This window comes from Leptosomus discolor, chromosome 7 (genome assembly GCF_034619465.1).
Source record: "Leptosomus discolor isolate bLepDis1 chromosome 7, bLepDis1.hap2, whole genome shotgun sequence".
Taxonomy (NCBI): Eukaryota; Metazoa; Chordata; class Aves; order Leptosomiformes; family Leptosomidae; genus Leptosomus; species Leptosomus discolor.
Window position 1 is genome coordinate 46,087,337 of NC_141397.1, and position 17,532 is coordinate 46,104,868.

A 17,532-nucleotide genomic window follows, 5' to 3' on the forward strand; every position below is an offset into this window, starting at 1 on the left:
CAGCCGAGTGAGTGACTCTCCTGTAGACGAAGGATGGTTTGTGCTGCTGCAGCCCAGTCTGTGGAACCTAATCCTTGGTGGTTTAGGTGAGCAGAGAGAAGTAAAGCAAACTCCTCCTGGCTGTGTGGATGGGTGCAGGCAGCTCCCTTTTCTCTCCAGCCAAATTTGTGCACTGTGTTGCCACTGCGAAGCTGCACCCTGCTGACCTGCTGCAAAGGGATCATGGTCCTCAGTGCCTGCCTCTGCAGAGCTCTAGACCTACTTTCTCAGGGTAAATAGAAAAACCCTACAGGTATTATCCCATTCAGTAGGGTTTGAGGAGTAGTTTTTTGTGCCAGAGCTGACTCGGTATTTTTCTTTTCAGCCACTAGAGAAAAAAGCACCAACCTTACAGGACTAATAAATTGTGGTGATGTTTGTAATTTGGCATTGACTCAGTTACAGTCACACTTGTGTGCAACAGATGACTTGCTAAGTAGCAGTGACGTTTGTTTTCCTCTGAATTTGAGAAGATCATACAAAAGCAAAGACCCGTGGTTCTGTCCTGATTCCCTCGTGTTTTGGACCTAGAAAAAAGCAATACCTCTAAGTATTGTAAAGAATTATCTCCCCAGTCCTACTTTATTTATTTTGAAAATATTTTGAGTTGTTTTCACATAGCAAAACAAAGTAAAAAAAAATCTTTCTCTCTTTTTAATTCCTCCTTTGTACTTTTCCTGCTCTAAGGAGGAACTTCTGACCTCCCTGAAGGCCATCTCCCTCTCGGGCAGTGACCCAGTCATGCTCTGCCTCTCAATCCTGGAGCAAGTGACTTGCCCAGAGACAGAATGAAGGGCGCAAATCAGAAATCTCCACTTCTCAAGCCCAGGTATCTTCACACCACCCTTGGAACCAAATGTATTGGCTTGGGGTTCTCGTCCGTCTTTCATTTGTCTGCAATATTGTTTTGATAGATGTAAGGATTTTTTTTTTAACTCTTTTGAAGGCTAATACCAATTTAAGCTGAAATAAGATCTGAAACATATCTCTACCTGAGGGTAAGGATAGTCTTGTTGCTACAGCAGAGGTTGGGCAGTTGGACATGTATTGTGTCATTGGCTTCCTGGTGTTAATCTCTCTCTGCTACCATCACCTTCCTTGCTGAGTGGTAAACACATGTATCGAGTGTTACAGCAATGCAAAGCCTAGAATGTACAGCCCTACAAACATGGTGATTACTAAATGCGTTTAGCTTTTGCTTAGGCTCTGAGATCTATGAGACTGATTTCCCCACTGGGGGTTTACTGTTGTAGAAGCAGCAGCATTTCAGAAGTGCTTTGATTGCATCCTCGAAGGAGAGTAGGGTCAAAGATAACAGCATTTCTTTTTCAGTCAGGGCAAAATAATGGGGTGAGGCTGGCTGGAATTTTTCAGTGTCTCTGAGCTCGCTCGTGCCAACCCCACCAATCTGCATGCTGCAGCAGTGCTGGCTGGCCTCTGCGGCTGGACTTCCCCCAGCCCCAGCACTGGAACACAGATCCCTGAAGCTTTGCCCAGGAGGAACAATTTCTGTGCCCTTGTCTGAACCTCTGCTCAAAATGTCTATGATTTGAACATGTGAAAGCAGCTGAGAAACATAGGGGCTGTGTTGAGGGCTTCCAGGAAAGCAGGAGGGACGCAGCTGTGGATGCAAGCAGAGAGAAATCTTGCGTAACAATTGAGCTAGAAGAGGGTGCAGACAGGGGAACTTGTGGTCATGTCTGCAGTTTTTAAGTTTTGTTGCTCTTGCTAACTCAAAGCAACTTGTGATTCAAAAATCACAACTCAAATCCCCAAATGATTAGTTTTAAAGTAATGGATTTGGAGTTTTATTTTCTGGTTATCTGAGGCATGCAAAAGCCATGGGCTGAACTTCTTCCTTTGACTGCAAGCGCAAGCACCTTTTCTCTCTTGCCTTGTTCTGTTCTTATAGCAACCTTGAATCCTTCTGGAGCTCTTTGAAAACCAACCAGCAGAAGATTATTAGCTGATGCTAATGAGGAATCAGAAGTGTGAATGGTGTCTTGGCAACATCTGAGTAGCATGAGTATCTCAGCATTGCAAGGTACCTAGTTAAACGGAGGGAGGTGATAACATGGGTCCTGCTTAAGGGTGCCTGTGGATCACACAGGCTGAGTCCTGTACACACCCAGTCATGGACAAATTTCCAGTATTAAAAATCCTGGTGCAGAGGAGTTTGCTTCTTGCTTGGTTTCTCTTGCACTGAAATTGACTCCTGGGAAGCCTTGACCCTTCATCTTTAGAAAGGCAGTAATATGTAGTTAATGTAGATGTAAGGGATCTTCATTTGGTTTTTACTTATGTTTAGTGCATATTAATTGTTTCCACTTTGTTGTTATGACAATAGAAATCCAATATATTTTGTCTGTTATTTGTTTGGTTAACAAGATCTTGCACTTTTGCCATTTGTTTTTAAAGCTAGATTAAAACCTCTCCTAAGTTCAATTCAACAGAAACGCTACTAAAGTTCCGCATTACCTACCTGCAAGTGGCTACGTTATATTTCCTTATTAATTAGAATGATGACATCCAGTATTGGGAGTGTGTTACCTGCCCAGTGCAGCCTTCCACTTGCCTCGGTGTCATGGCAATCTCATCTCCATTGGCAGCATTGGTTTCTGAGCATGGCTCATAGCCATGGCAAGGTGGGGTGACAGGGAAGTCTGAGCTGTCCTGCCTTAGGGATGTGGCAGCTCACTCCTGCTGTAGTTGTTATTTTTAAGGGCACTACTGCAGTCTCTAGCACTAGTCTGGCACGTGAGTTTTTCCATGGGATAATGAATCTACTTGGTTGAAACTTGACCAGTTCTGAAATGAAGGGTTGAGTAAGATAAGAGAAATGAAATGGAAGTACTAATAAATTAGGGGGCAAAGCCTAGGCTCACTTGACTCATAAGACTTCTAAAATCTTTAATTTAGCAGATTGTCCACTTTCCTGAGCTAAATTACAGAGAGGAGCTGAGCAATTTATTTGAAGTGTCCGAGTACTGGATACCTGAATCAATGTCTACATGTCTACATCTTTTTTTTTTTTTTTTCCTTTTTGAGATTCATCAGACCCTGAAACCAGTCATGAGGGAGAAGGAAAAAAAAAAAAAAACAAAACCGAACACCAAAAAACCTTACAGGACAATTCAATGTTTTGGCAAGGACCTAGGCTTCCTCCCACTGAGCTTTCCAACGATGAGATAGGACCGTTCACAACTTCCCTCTGTACGAAGCATTGAAGTCTGTGGTTGGCTGGGGACCAACAAGAGGGTCCGGATGAGTTGTGTTTGAGAGCGAGGTGATGGCAGGGTTATACCAGAGACTAGCAAACATTAAACCATGAGACCTGGAGGTGCTACAGCAATTCTGCAAAGGGGACAGGTTTGTAGTAACTAATACGGTGTTTTGGGTCACTATGAAGCGGTGACCAATCCTTATTGCTATTGACATCGATGGGCTATGAGGTTATGAGGCTGGCAACTTACAGAGCTGAGTTAGTGGGAATCTTATCTAGAAAGGGATTTAGGTATTAAGGCCAAAGAGCAGAATATGATTCACCTTAAAGAAAAACAAACCAGCCCAGTGACTTCAGTGGGAAATGACACCTGTGAGGCTTTGCTATGTCTGACGGAATTGAGCAGTTCACAGGCTGAGCCTGTGCTTGTTGACTGGCTGCAATAGAACAGAGACTTTCTTTCCTTAAAATCAAGTGTAGTGAGTGTCTGTGAGAAAGCACTTCTTGGGCTGCATGGGGGCTGTGAGCTTTCTACTGGGAGCTTTCAGGGTCCAGTAAGGTCCCTCAGCCCAGCCCTACCTTTGTGGGAGCCAGCATGGGCTGCAGCAGAGGCAGGGTAGAGCCCTGCCAACGCCAACAGTAATCATCCTCTGTGTCAACCATTAAATCTGCTGCTTCTCTGGCTACTGAGCTCCTGATTCAGTGGCATGCTTTTCAAGCTTAACAGTCAGCAACGACAGAAGTCTGACTCCTGCAGAATTTCTAGAAACTGCGATTCAAAAATAGTGGTGTAGCATCCTCAGGGGTTTCTGATCTGTGCCCTGTTCTGAATAATTTTGCAGCTGCTTTTTGTCCTTCTCATAACTGGAAGAGGTTAATTTTGTTTTGTTTGCTCCCACATCACGCGAGAGACTGGAATGAGATTCTTCTGCCCTTGCTGCCTCAAACTTGCAGCCTGGCACAGTTCATCACCCAGTTTCATGGTGATTTTGAGCTACCTAGTCTTTAGTTATCTTCTCCAGTAGTGTTCAAAGTGTCAGTTTGATATTTAAAAGAAGACTTTATTTGTAATAGACCAAAACATTGATGGGAATTTGTTTTATTTTATCTTGTTAGTTCTTGTTTTAGGAAAAAATAAAGACGTATTTAGATGTATAGGTTGGTTCAGCAGCAAATCATAAAGCTTAATCGTCAAGACTCCTTAATCCCAGATAACTGTTTTTTTTTTTTTTTTTTTTTGTCTTATGCTGCTAGTTAATCCTAAATCTGAGATTATTATACCCACAGCTATTAAATCTGCATCTACTTTTCCATGTAAATATGTTATTTAAAAACACAAATTAATTTGGATGAACATTTTCCGATCCAAGTAAGATATATCAGGCGATGAGGACTTGGGCAGGGAACCTTCCAGAGTAGATGCTTCTGTCTCTACTTGAGAATGAGTAACTATTTAAAAAAAAAAAAAAAAAAAAAAAATCTGACTAAACTGAATGTTTGGGAAAAGGAGGAGAGTTAGAAGCACAGGGCACTCTGGCTGGAAGCACTCCTGGAATGCGCCTTGCACCAGCCCCAGCACCACTGTCAGTGGAGGGCAAGGGGCTGAGCTGAGATGCAGCAAAGAGACTTATCATTTTGGAGAAGCAAGGAACTGATTCTGGCAGCTCTTTCCTTGAGGGAGGTAATCAGAAAACACTTGGAGCTTTGCAGAGCTGTCCCAGCTGTGTGCACTTCACAAAGGTATGAGGTGTGATTGCTATTTCAGGGCTCAGAACAATATGAGGTATCTCGCTACAGACACAGTCCTGCCCCAGCAAAAACTCAGCAATGTGATTTGATATGACATTTTATGTTTATAACCAGAAGTGTCTGAGAAAAGCCATAGGGGACAAGGACAAGTTACATGGATGTATGGTGCTTAGTAACATATGTGCACATTTTTCAGTCTCTTTTAGTGTTACTTAGACTCTTAGAATCTCTTTCCTATCTCCCTTCCCTCCCTACCCCTATAGGCAAGCAGGTGGATTTTAGAGGGGTTTCAAGAAGATGCTTTGGCAACCTGGTTTGTGAAGGACATTGATAGTGAAAATGGGATAACATGGGAGAAATCAAAGGAGTGGGACAAGAGTCACGGATGGAGAAGGTGGCGGGAGATTTAACTCAGAAGGAGATAAGCCCTGAAATGTAGATAAGGACTACATGAGTTCCAGTTTTCAAAGCAGCAGCTTCCAGTTTGTATTTTCAGTTCACAGTTGGAGGATTTGATATATGAGAGTAGCCTGTGTCCTCTTGCCTTTGCAGTACACAGAGCGTGAAGCTGAGCCCATGGGGCAGAGGCAGCCAGCTAAATCGCATGGAGGTAGCTGGAGGTAGCAAACCTCTCCTGGGTTTTGGCTGGGCTGGACTGAATGGCTTGGTGGGGTGGAGGTCAAGACCATGCAGAGGAAGGGGCAGAGAGATGGGAGACATGCATGGGTCATGTGCAAGAGAAGTTGTGTGGTACGATAAGGGAGCAGGCAGTTGAAAAACACACCAAGTAGATGGTTTGTGTGCGTCCCCTACCATGATGGGTGCAGGCAGGGTGCGCTGGGGTCAAGTGAGCAAATGACAGTCAAGAAAACCAACACAAACTTTCCGCATCCCATATTAATTTGAAAGTGGGTAGCAGTGTGTTAAGCAGTCGTCGTTCTTCAGGATCTTAGCTGAAGAAAGCAGCAAATGGATTCCTTGCCTGTAGTGCAACAGCAAAGGGGGCACCGACCCTACTGTGCTGAGCCCTTTCATCTGCTGGAGCACTATTTCTCTTCCCTAAGTGGATGATTTGTGTGAGCAACCACTGCACACCATGAACTGTATTTACAAATTATACAGCAGTTATGTTCCTTTCAGAAACTCCTTTAACACTTCAGTTTAAGAATTGACTAGTACTACATTGACATGTGAACACTCAAAAGCTTATGAAAAAGTTGGAAAATGTTGTGAATATGGCTACATCAAAATTCTTTAGTTATGTGACTCAAAGGAGTATGAATTAACTCTATGTGTCTAGATGTTGTGGGATTTTTTGTATTTCCCCTCTAGAACAGCAATAATTTTTGTTCCTGAACATGCTGAATTTCCAGAGCTTGTTAGGAAAGCACAGGATCTCCTGTGTCTGTGCAGAATTCCCCACTTTCTGTCGCTTCCTAGATTCGAGTGAAATACCAGCCTCATATGAAGAGCAAAAAGATCACACAAGACCACATGTTTACTTTGGGCCAATTATTCACATGTTATGAGCAGCCAAGAGAGGAGAGTGTTTTCCCCTAAGTTCTAAAAGCATAATTCCATCAAACCAATGGTTGTCTTTGCTTTAACAACGTAGATTCAGGAAGGGATGATGTCTCCCCACTGAGATATAAATGTCTGCACTTGCAAAATATATCCTCTCCAGTTTCTTTTATCATTCGCAAGTAAGCCACCCCTGCTTAGAGTAGGCATTTATGTGTTACTAAGTTTCTTTTCTTTGGCATCACTTTTTAAAAATTAATTTGGGAAGTTAATTTTGATCAACCTTATTGCACTGTCAATGCATGCTCTCTCCCCTCATTCTGATCAACACATGGCACAGGGACAGTGTTCCATGGGATGGCATGGCCATGGACCCCATGGAGAACACAGCGGTGTTTCCCAGAGAGCTGTGCACTTTCTGTCTGTTCAGTTCGATGCCATGTGCGCCCATGGGGTGCACCTAATCTGCAGGGTGCAAACTGCACTGATGAGGGAAGTGTCAGGAGGGCTTCTGCCGCCAGGCTTCTCCTTGTGCTTTCCTAGGTGTCTTGGAGCTCTTTTGAAATTTCTTTCATACAGAAGGTAAGGGAGGGTGTGGGGGCTGTTACATCAGTCAGGTTCCTTGTAATGGAAGATTACATCATTGGAGCTCCATCAGTTGTCTACACAAGGCTGGATTATGACTGCTTGTGTTAACTGAAAGAAAGGAGTTAAGAACAAAGAAATCCTGTTCTGTTAAAGCTGGTGTGACCCTGCATTGCGTACAACCCGTTCTCTGCATTACACATTTAGGGACTCATCCTCTGAATACTCACAGCTGTGGCTCTGTGGACTAACACCGTAACACAGAAATACAGGAACAGATCTCAGCTAGTTTTCAGGAATCATTGTAACTTCTTGTATCCAGGCTCCAGACCTTACAGGAACCAAAGGCAAACTGCAGATGGGCTTATCATTTGAGACTGGGAGTTCGGCCTTGGTTTTCAGAAATCACAGCTTTGTGCTTTCCCTCCTTTGCCATGCAGAATCTCTCCCTTCAGAGAGGATGCATGTGCTGTTGCTGCCTCTTTTGTACACTTTCTGTCCTCTTTGCTGTACACCGAGATTGCTCAGCTGATGCTATTTACACCCCAAACTGCTATTTTGTGCTTTGTGTTGTTTTCTAAAGCAGACTTTTGGAATAAAACCACAAGTATCTGTTTCAAGTATTTTATGCTCTAAAAGTGAGTATAGTCGACAGACGCCAAGATGTAATAAATCAAACTGACTTGCTGTCTTAGTTGCTTCAGCTTGAAAGTGGACTGCTGTAGAAAGAGGCAGTGATGAAGTATAAACTACATTTGCAATCCTGTGAAGATTCAGGTCAACAGGGTTGAGAGCAGAAATTAATGGAGTGCGATGTTTCCTGCAACAGCTACCATAAATGCGGAGGTTTCACAATAAAAACTCGAAGGGAGTGTCACAAATGCATGTGATGCTGAGTGCCTGGTGTTGTACAAAAACCCAAGGGCCTTGAACATCAGAGGGAGAGAGGGCTTAACATCTGGTATCTATGTGAAAGTGAAAAATCCTGTATGCATTGAAGGTCACAGTGACCTCAGATGCTGTGCTGACATGGCTGTGAAACAGCATAGGTTACTTTTTACTTTGCGAACAGATTTTCCAGGATTGGAAAAAATAATGATGAAGAGAAATGCAGCTTGTTCCTCTAAGGCCTTGCAAGTGCTTTCACTTCATCTGGGCTGGATCTGTGCCACTGAGAAAGCACGATCTGTCCCTTTCATCTCTGCTCTACACCTATTTCTGGGAGAGGAGAGTGAACTTACCTCTGCATGTGTTTTCTCTCCTTGGGAGGATGGAAGATCGCTGTGACACTTGTGTTGTATTCTTTGTTGTATGCTGTCAGAAGTTCCTAAAGGGGTAGAATTGCTTTTGTGCTAAATGTCATGATGGTCTCCCTCACTTTTTTCAATCTCTTTTGAACACTCTGTATTCAACCCTGTCCTTAAGAGAAGTGTTAGAGATTAATACAAAATACCCCTTCTATACTGGCAGGTACTTTAGTCTCAAGGCAGAAAACTAGACGCAGTCGTGCAGGAAGCCAGACTGGTACCTTGCTCTGTGTTGGCGGTTGTATTCACACTTACTAGAATCCTGCTGGATTCAGTGGGAGATCTGGGCACGTATCTGAGGTAGGACTTGCTTATCTAAATGTTGGGGCCTTTACCATCTCTTGTATGAAAATCAAAACTGCAATACTGTGGTTTAGTAAGACTAAGCAACAACATCTCCTTGACTTCAGAGTCTGTGGTTTTCTTGTGGTTAAATTTTTGTCTGTTTTTCTTCTCAAATTCTTCCAAGTGTGGTGGACTTTGAGAACTGTTACACCTACATGCCAGTGCAAGTGAAGTCACTGGGTGGGTGAACCTTGCCCCATTCATTTAATGAGAAAGCATCCTGCTCCCCTGTTCTCTTTGGTTTCCAAATATTATTTTCAAAAAAGCCCAAAGCAAAATGATTGAACTGAAATGGGCTTCATGTAGCCAGCAGAACTGAGAAGCAGAAAGAGATTAACTGGAGAGAGGCATGAACGTGCATGAGTGTCAATAGGTAGCTGCTCCTTGTGAAGAAGGCAGCAGAGTCCCAATTAAAGTGAATGCAACATAATGAAATGTTTCCCAGTGCGAGGGAATGAGTGCATGCTATCCTATTTGATCTTCAGTTATGTTTAACTGGATAGCTAGATGTTTATCTATCTCACTCTAAGCTTTCTGGCTTACGTCGTGCAAGCATCTCAACTTTCCTAAAGATCTTTCTTTGGTTTCTGATCTGTAGTCAGGTGAGGGTTCAAGTCAAGTACTTGAATGTTTTGAGTGGTTTTTGTCCTCTTTATTTCTTATGCTTCTCAATTACTAGCATATGGTGGCAGATTTTTCAGCCAGAATCTTAAAATTAACAAAAATATAGAAAACTGAGGAGAGGTCTTCATCCTGCATGCAGAGAAATTTTTCAAAATCCTCTAAAGACTCATTCATACCTCTTCACCTACAATTTGTATGTTATAAGCTTCTCTAATGCAAATCAAAGTGCTAATTCTGAGCAGATTAGAGTCAGAAGCAGTTCAGAGAGAGGATGAATGGTTCTACATAAGGCAGATTTCCATAGTTGGAAGAGTAAGCACTGTCTCTTCGCTGAAGAAATAGAAATGTGTGTTTGGATTTGTTAATGACCTTCCAAATACTGCTAATCAAATTTAGAGGTTCTTGATTATTTTTTTTTTTAATGGCACCCAAAATTCACTATGTTTCTAACTGGTTTAGATCCAAAATAGAAGAAGATATGTTGAACACAGTTGATCACATACAGTGCAACTGAATCTAGCATATGATACTGAGAGCAAAGAAAGCTTTTAATTTGTTTTGTTTTTAAAGGTAGTGCATCCAAAAGATAATTATATTTGGGGGGAAAAAAAAGGAAAAGAAAAAGCATTTTCAAATCATCCTCTGTGCCACATCAAAGGATAAAGGTAAGGTAATATGAAGTGTAAGTTTCATTTTATTGATAAAATAACTTTGTAGCATGTCTCAGCTACAGGAAAGAGAGTTGATAATGTGATGACTTTGGACCCAGATTCTCATATGAGCTACTGAAAAATCCTTATTTTTTAAATGTAATTTCTTGTTATTGCCATCATGAGAGTTAGCTGTTTCCACTCTCTTTGTTTCCAGCCACTCATAACTTCCTGAAATTTAGTTTAAAGGTTGAAAAGAAATGCCTATCCTAAAACTCCAGGACTCCCACAACACATGCCTTACAGTACATGCTAAATTTAGTGTAAACTGTTATTACAGATATCATTGAGGTTTTCTGTTGCTTTTTATCTCGCAGGATGAGAAACCAATTTGCCTTACAGATCTTTATGTGCTTGGAGGGCAATTGCAATACTCCAGATGTGACTTCTGGGAAATCTCTTGCCACTGCTAGAGTTGAGAGCACTAGGGCAGAGGGCCCCCTCAGCTGTGAGGTGCTTCTGAACCCTATATTTGCTACTATTGATAAAAATAGAAAGGTTTTGCTGCTCTGGGTGCAGGTAACACCTGAGAAACCTGAAGTTTCATGATATGGGGATCTGCTATGAAGATTAAATAAAAATTTAATTAAAGCAAACTGAACCCTGAAGTTGGAGAAAAGGCTGATCCATGCATATTCTAGACTTGTATCTGCATGTTTTCACCAGTGAAGACCATAAGGTAGCAAGGCAGAGCTGTAACATTTTAATACGCTTTTCACATTTAGTAACTAAGCAGAACCTTATTTCCGTTAGGTATCCAGATGGTAACATGGTATATTGTGGATAACACTGAGAAAATTGCCACAATTTCCTCTAGAAATTGTTCATGTGAATTATATAAAAAAATGTCATCTATTTCTGCAGTATGAAAAATAAGGAAGACTGATGGAAAATGACACTGAACATAGAGCTGTGTGAGAATTGCTCAGACGCCAGCCCAGCCATGTGGTAATGCTGCTGCCTTTATGAACAGAACAGTTACAACCTTTTCAGGTAGTCATCTGCAAGTCCATTACCATGCTGTACCCTCACAGCACATGTAATTTGTAGGTATTATTAGATTCACAGAATCATGGAATAGTTTGGGTTGGAAGGGACCTTTAAAGGTCACCTAGTCCAACCCCCCTGCAATAAGCAGGGACATCTTCAACTAGATCAGGCTGCTCAGAGCCCCATCCAGCCTGACCTTAGATCACAGAATCATTTCATAAGTGGGTGAACTGAGGCATAAAAGTTTTAAGAATATATAGTAAAGCTCATAGATTTCATAGTGTAAATAGGCTTGTTAGCAAGGAGGCACGTGGCATGTGTCAGGCTGCTACTCATTCCCTGCTCTAGGAATGAGTGTTTGACTTGCTTGCTGCTTTTGAACTAGCTCTTTTTTTCCGACACATTCACAGGCTTCACTGAAAATTGACTTGGAGTTGCACAGAACTTGAAAGGAGCAGGTGCCGTTACTGATCCGACATTCTCTTTAGGGGAGGCACTGCCATTACCTTTAAGGGGCTCTGACTTCAACGAGCTTTGGATCAGGTCCTCAGTGAGGCGTGTGTTTTGCAGCGGGACCAAAAGTCAGTACATACATCTCAGTGTGGCAGGTCTTTAAACGCAAGATTAAAGCAAGGGCACAAACATCCCTTTCATTGTGTCTTCCTTTGTGGTGTCAAACCCAGCTCTTGATCTCTAATTTTACTTTAATTGAAATCACATATGTGAGTGAAAAATATTGATCATCTTTTCTGTCCTGTCCCAACTGCAGTGTCTAGAAGGTCTAAATCCTGACTAAGTCAATATTTGGATGGCAAAACTCTCTCTCTTTTTTCTCCCTAGTGGTAAATTTCCAACCATTAAAAGTCCAAATGCAGGAAGAAAGAAACCCAACCTCTCTGTCCTTCCTATTTCTCTTTTCTTTCAATTTTTTTTAGATTTTCAGATGATTACTCCAAAATGCACATGCTCAGATACTCTTTTGCATAAGACTGTTAGCATACACTTATCAAACAGGGTCAGCTTCCCGTAGGAGCTAGCCCTTTAACAGTTGTGGTTTGTATCTTTAGTCTTATTAACGCACTAAGTGGAACAAGAAAGATAAATGCAGCATCAGACCATGGATTATGCCTGTAATGAAGGTTTAGGCGTCTATTTTCCATGGCAGCCTGCAGAAAGTCATCTGAATCTCTAAGGACTTTTCATGTTGCCTTTATAATGGATTCTGTCTTCGTTCAGTTTTCTGACTGTCCTCAAATTTTTATTTGGAGAAAGGGTTCACATTATACTACCCCTTAAGTCATGTTGTGATGAATTCCTGCCCCATGGGATGCCTCAAACCTCAACTTTTGCGTCGTGACGGATGTTGCTGCCACAAAAGGCCCTCTAGGAGATGGGGACCTTGAGAAAAAAAAAAATCTGGCATCAGCAACTGTGTTGTGACCTTTTTTGTTGTTGGAGTGCCTGGCTATTACTCTGCTTTATTGGTCTGAATGGTTTCCAAAGGGGAACTATGGAAGATGAGAGCAACAGCATGAGGATTATTCTTAATAGCCTAGGTTGGGATTGATGCAAAGAAGGTGAAGAGGAATGCGTGAGAGGCAATTGCTGAAAGTGTAAGAGATCTGTAAGTGAAATTTCAGGGAAGATTCTGAGAAGTTTTGGGGAAAAAAATTATCTGAAAGGAAGAAAGAAACTTCAAAAAAAGAAATAGCTAGTTACTTTAACTCCAAAAAATAAATTACTTCAAATAGAGCAAGATTTTTTTGCCATGATCAACTGTTTTACAATATAGTTAGCAACAGAAGTGATTTTGAAACACAAAACTAAAAGGCTCCAATTTTCACTTTTCTCAGTCTTGTTTTAGATAAAAAAATACAGTTTCTACAGGGTACAGCTTGAGAAAGCACAAGTAAGCAAGTGGCATATGTTTTTCAGGTGGTTATTCCCCAGTGTCTTCCCATCCCTCCTCTTCATGTCTATAGAAGGTTCAGGGATTCCTTCCAGGTCTTTTAAAAAATAAACTGTTTTTCATAATCATGGGCTAACAGATGGAGAAGAGTTGTCATCAGCTAGCCAAAGTAAACATAGTTGCAAAGGGTTTTCGGCACTAACTATGTGTAATTATGCGATTTGTTCATCTATCAGTTGAACTTTGGGGTATTGCATAAATCTACGGATGTACCTTACCAGTGGTCTTGTGCTCCTATTGGGTGCTGCAGTTCACCTTGGTGACTTTGTACAGAGCTTCACCTACATGAAGAATATGAGGCTTTGGAGCAAATAAGAGGCCCCATTTGCACCTGTGAGCACCAGTCTGCTTCTGCTCTGCTGGCTCACTGGTGGGAGCTGTAGGGTGTCAGTACTTTGAGGTGTCTGAAAGTGCTCCTCATGTTGAGGGGAGTGAGGACCTGTATGTAACACTGATGACAGAAGGCAGCAGGACAGGCTTTAGGTGGTCTTGTTCCCAGGACCAAGCAGCTTTAGAGCTGGTTTCATAGGGTGTCATGGGCACAGAGAAGGTGTTTCTCCTTGTACTGAGCCAGTTTTCATTGACCCAACAATGCTGGGTGTTTTCTCACCATTCTGTGAAAGTCCTCTATAAAAGGGCATTGGTAAAAACTGACACATGGTCTTTAATTTTTCAAATTCCAAATTTCTGGAGCTGAATGGGGAGCAAATATCACATGGAACTGAGAAAGATGTGAAATAAAAATTCCCCAGATTTAGCTAGAAAATCCAGAGACTTGCTCTGGGCTGTGGTTTAGCCTACCAATTAATGTGCTCTTGCTGCCTGCTCAGTAATTTGTTGGGAAGAGGGAAGAAGAATCCAGACTTGGCAAGCTGCTGCTGCAGACAGATTTTGTCAGATGAAATCCCAGTAGACATTATTCCAACATCGACAGCTCCTGAGCTATCACATGGGAATGTGCAAGGAGATAAAACCAACATCCTAAAGGATGGATCCTCTATTTTAAGGAGCAGAGAAGGGAATTGGGCTAATGTAATTTTTTTTTCTTTTCTGTGTGGAGTCGTTCAGAGCAACAATGGAAAATGCTGGTTCCAAACATAGATACAATTCTATCTTCTTGAATTCTTCACTTCATTTCAAGTTGCTTAACTCCTCTCTTTTGCCTTTTCCTGGCTGTGAAGTGAGGTTAATCCTATCTGCCTTTACCTCAGAGGGATTGTGAGGGCAGAGTTTGGAAAAGAATTTCCCACCTATGCAAAGAATTCACAAATGACTGCAGGGGAAAAAAAACCCCAAACCTACCTTTGGGAAACTCCAGAACCAGTTGACTACTTTCTGGAAGTGGAGTGTTCTATTACATAAACATCCTTGAAGCTTTGCAGAAGGGGTGACATTCACTTGTGGGGCCTGACTAATTGGGCTTTGTGTGTGAAGAACGGGGATGGAGAGGATAAGGAAGTGAAATCCCCAAGGTGCAAGCTGGGCCTCCGTCTTCCCATGGCCTGTGATGTTGTTTACGTGTTGAAAAGGGGTCTTAGAGCCTCCTGTACCACTGAGCTGATGACTGGGAACTCTGCAGGCCCTGTGACCTAGCCTGCATCCTAACTCTGCCCTCCCCAGCAGTCTGGGAGGTGTCCTGCTCAGCCCAGCAGCCAGCTGCAACAGTCTACAGCAGCCACTCAGAAAGCATCCCTCTGCCCAGAAGTTGTTAATGTCCCTTCATACTAAAATGTGCATTAACTCAGTGGTCCTGGTCTATTTATGCATAAACAGCATGCAGACCATGTAGCTCTTGGCTGCTTCTACAAACAGAGGGAGAAGGGGGCTGCTAACTTCAGGAGCTCAAGAGTTGCTCTCTGGAGGAGGCTGCACCCTTCTGCTGGTAATGTGGGGAACTAAAATCCCATAGCTGCTGCTTTGATGGCTGAAATTAAGTGGCACCAGCACCCCTCCATCCAAAACTCACTTGAGAGCCAGGGCCCAGTTCTCCATAGCCCCGCTCCTTGTGGCAAAGTGGGGCCACAGTGTGAATTGAAAGTCACCACTTTGTTTTGTACGCTCTTTGTAAAGATTTGTCACTAGTCCCAGGCAAAGAAAATAACCTGTTTCGTCCCCCATCTCTTCAGGGAAAACTATGTATAGCAGGCATGTAAATAACTTGATAGTGTCTACTACAAAATTCAAATGTATATTTTTCTATATTTTATGACAAACATGGAATAATGGTTGGCAGGTTTTCCATTCTACATAGCTGTTCTCAGGATAACAGGTCAGATTTAGCAATTGGGATGGCAGTGAAAGTAACAGAGTCACAACCTGAAAGGGCCAGTGCTGAACTGGTTAGGAAAGAGTAAAATCTGAATTCCCAACTCTTTTTTTTCTTGTCACAGCTGTTAAGAGTTCAGTGGGTTGAACTGCAATCCTTCAAGTTCATCTGTTGACTCCAACACAAAACTATTATAAACTGTGCCTCTAAAACACGTGATGAAACATTTCTTGAGAGCTATTTATTCCAACTGCAGCAGAGGAAAGTTTTCAGAACACCCGGCATTTGGTAGAGGAAAGGTCTCTTGAGCTTTGCAAAAGGAGGATTTATTTGCATACCAATGTAAGTTGCTTTCTGATTTTTTTCCTGCATCATTGAAGAAAATAATACTTCTAACTTTTCTACCGCTGTGGAAATATGGTCAGGTAGCACAAAACTATGTTTAAGTGCCTAGCAGAGTATTTCTATATAGTTTTCTTTCTTTAATCACGTGGATTGAGGATTTTATAATTCAGCATAGAACTCAACATGACTTAGTATTATGTATTTTCTTTCCTCTAATGCTTTCTGTGTCTAAGTAACAGTTCATTCACTTACAGAATTAATGCAGAGGTATGATAGACTGCAAGCTTCAATCAGGTGTGTGTTTTGCAAGCTTACAAATTACAAGTAGCAAGGAATAGTTTGGAGGTATCTTTATTCAGATATTTCTCTTACATCTTTGATCTGAAATTTGAGCTTACATGTGGATATAAATTCTCCTCTAGGTTTTAGCTGTGGTAAAATACTTTCCATGCTGAAGATGGACCATGCAAACATGACCCAAGCCATGCTTAATTCTGAATCCCGCACCATGGAGAAGAACAGCAGCAACGAGTATTTTTACATTCTAATCGTCATGTCTTTCTATGGGATCTTCCTGATAGGGATAATGCTTGGCTACATGAAATCCAAAAGAAAAGAGAAGCAGCCCAATTTGCTTCTGCTCTACAAAGATGAGGAGAGAGAATGGGGGGAAGCTGTGAAGCCTCTACCAACCATATCAGGGCTGAAATCTGTTCAGATCCCTATGATGCTGAACATGCTGCAGGAGAGTATGGTGCCATCTCTGTCCTGCGCCATCTGCTCAATGGAAGGCAGCAGTGTGAGCTCTGAATCCTCCTCCCCAGATGTGCACTTCACCATCCAGGAGGAAGTGCTGGATGCTGAACTGGAGGAAGTGTCAGAAACGCTCCTCAATGAAAGCAGCGAGGAATCTGCAGAAAACATCCACAAGAACTCCTAGCACTTGCAGGGATCCCTTGATCAGCTGCCAAAGTGTGAGTGGAGCTCCCACTAAGAGCTTACGGTTCTGCTTTCCTGCTCTCCAATGAACTCTGAACAGGTATCTATGCCCCAGGACCCAAGGCATTCCTGAGAGCTCGCAGGACAAGGAAGCAGCGGTACCCAACTCCAAAGTGTAACTTACACATAATTGGAATGATTAATTTTAATTTTTCCATTATTATTTCTTACCATAAGAGCTAAGAACAAGGAGAATATATATTTTCTGACGAGGTAACTATTACTGGCATGTCTCTGCATATTTCAGAATTTTGCAAATATCTGGGAAATGTTTAGGAAAGTTACCCTAATGCAAGTGCTTGGCTGTTAAAGACTATGGGTAATGCTCATTCACACAAAACTGTGATAGACTAGAAGTACTTTTACTGTGTTATTCTTATAACAAACCACAGCCAACAGTAGATTTGTCCAATGAGACCTCAAAAGCTGAAAATTTGTTGATGCTGTAGTTGAAGGGAGATTGCAGCATGGCTGGAAACTGACTTTAGGCACAGAAAGAATAGAAGACATAAAATTGTAAAGTGCAGTTTCAGATCCATGCCACTATATCTATCTTTGCTTAAGCTGTACCTCTACTGGCTGGGTCAGGTTCACAAACTTCTGCTGCAATCCAGCCTTTGACTGAGTTACTAGTAGGAAAAGTGGTTTGGGTTTTTGCTTTTGTATTTTTTACAGGTATGTACTAAAGGCAAAGATCTGTAAGTTAGAGAAGACATTAAAAGATCTTTGTTACAAAGTGTAAGATATAAAAAAGGCTTGAACAAATGCTGCTCTGTTACGCCCCCTTGAAAAATAGGTGGAGTTCAGAATAGAATTTAACCTAGCAAGGGTGAAATCTTGGCCTTGCTGAAGTCATTGGC

The 17,532-nt window shown here is 42.0% G+C and overlaps 1 protein-coding gene across 1 annotated transcript; it reads left to right on the top strand.

Moving 5' to 3' along the window:
• The first annotated feature begins 16,121 nt into the window (after positions 1-16,121).
• KCNE4 (potassium voltage-gated channel subfamily E regulatory subunit 4) lies at positions 16,122-16,613 on the top strand. The gene has a single exon (XM_009953689.1). It carries the CDS (start codon positions 16,122-16,124, stop codon positions 16,611-16,613), a length of 492 nt encoding a protein of 163 aa, XP_009951991.1.
• Positions 16,614-17,532: the final 919 nt, after the last annotated feature.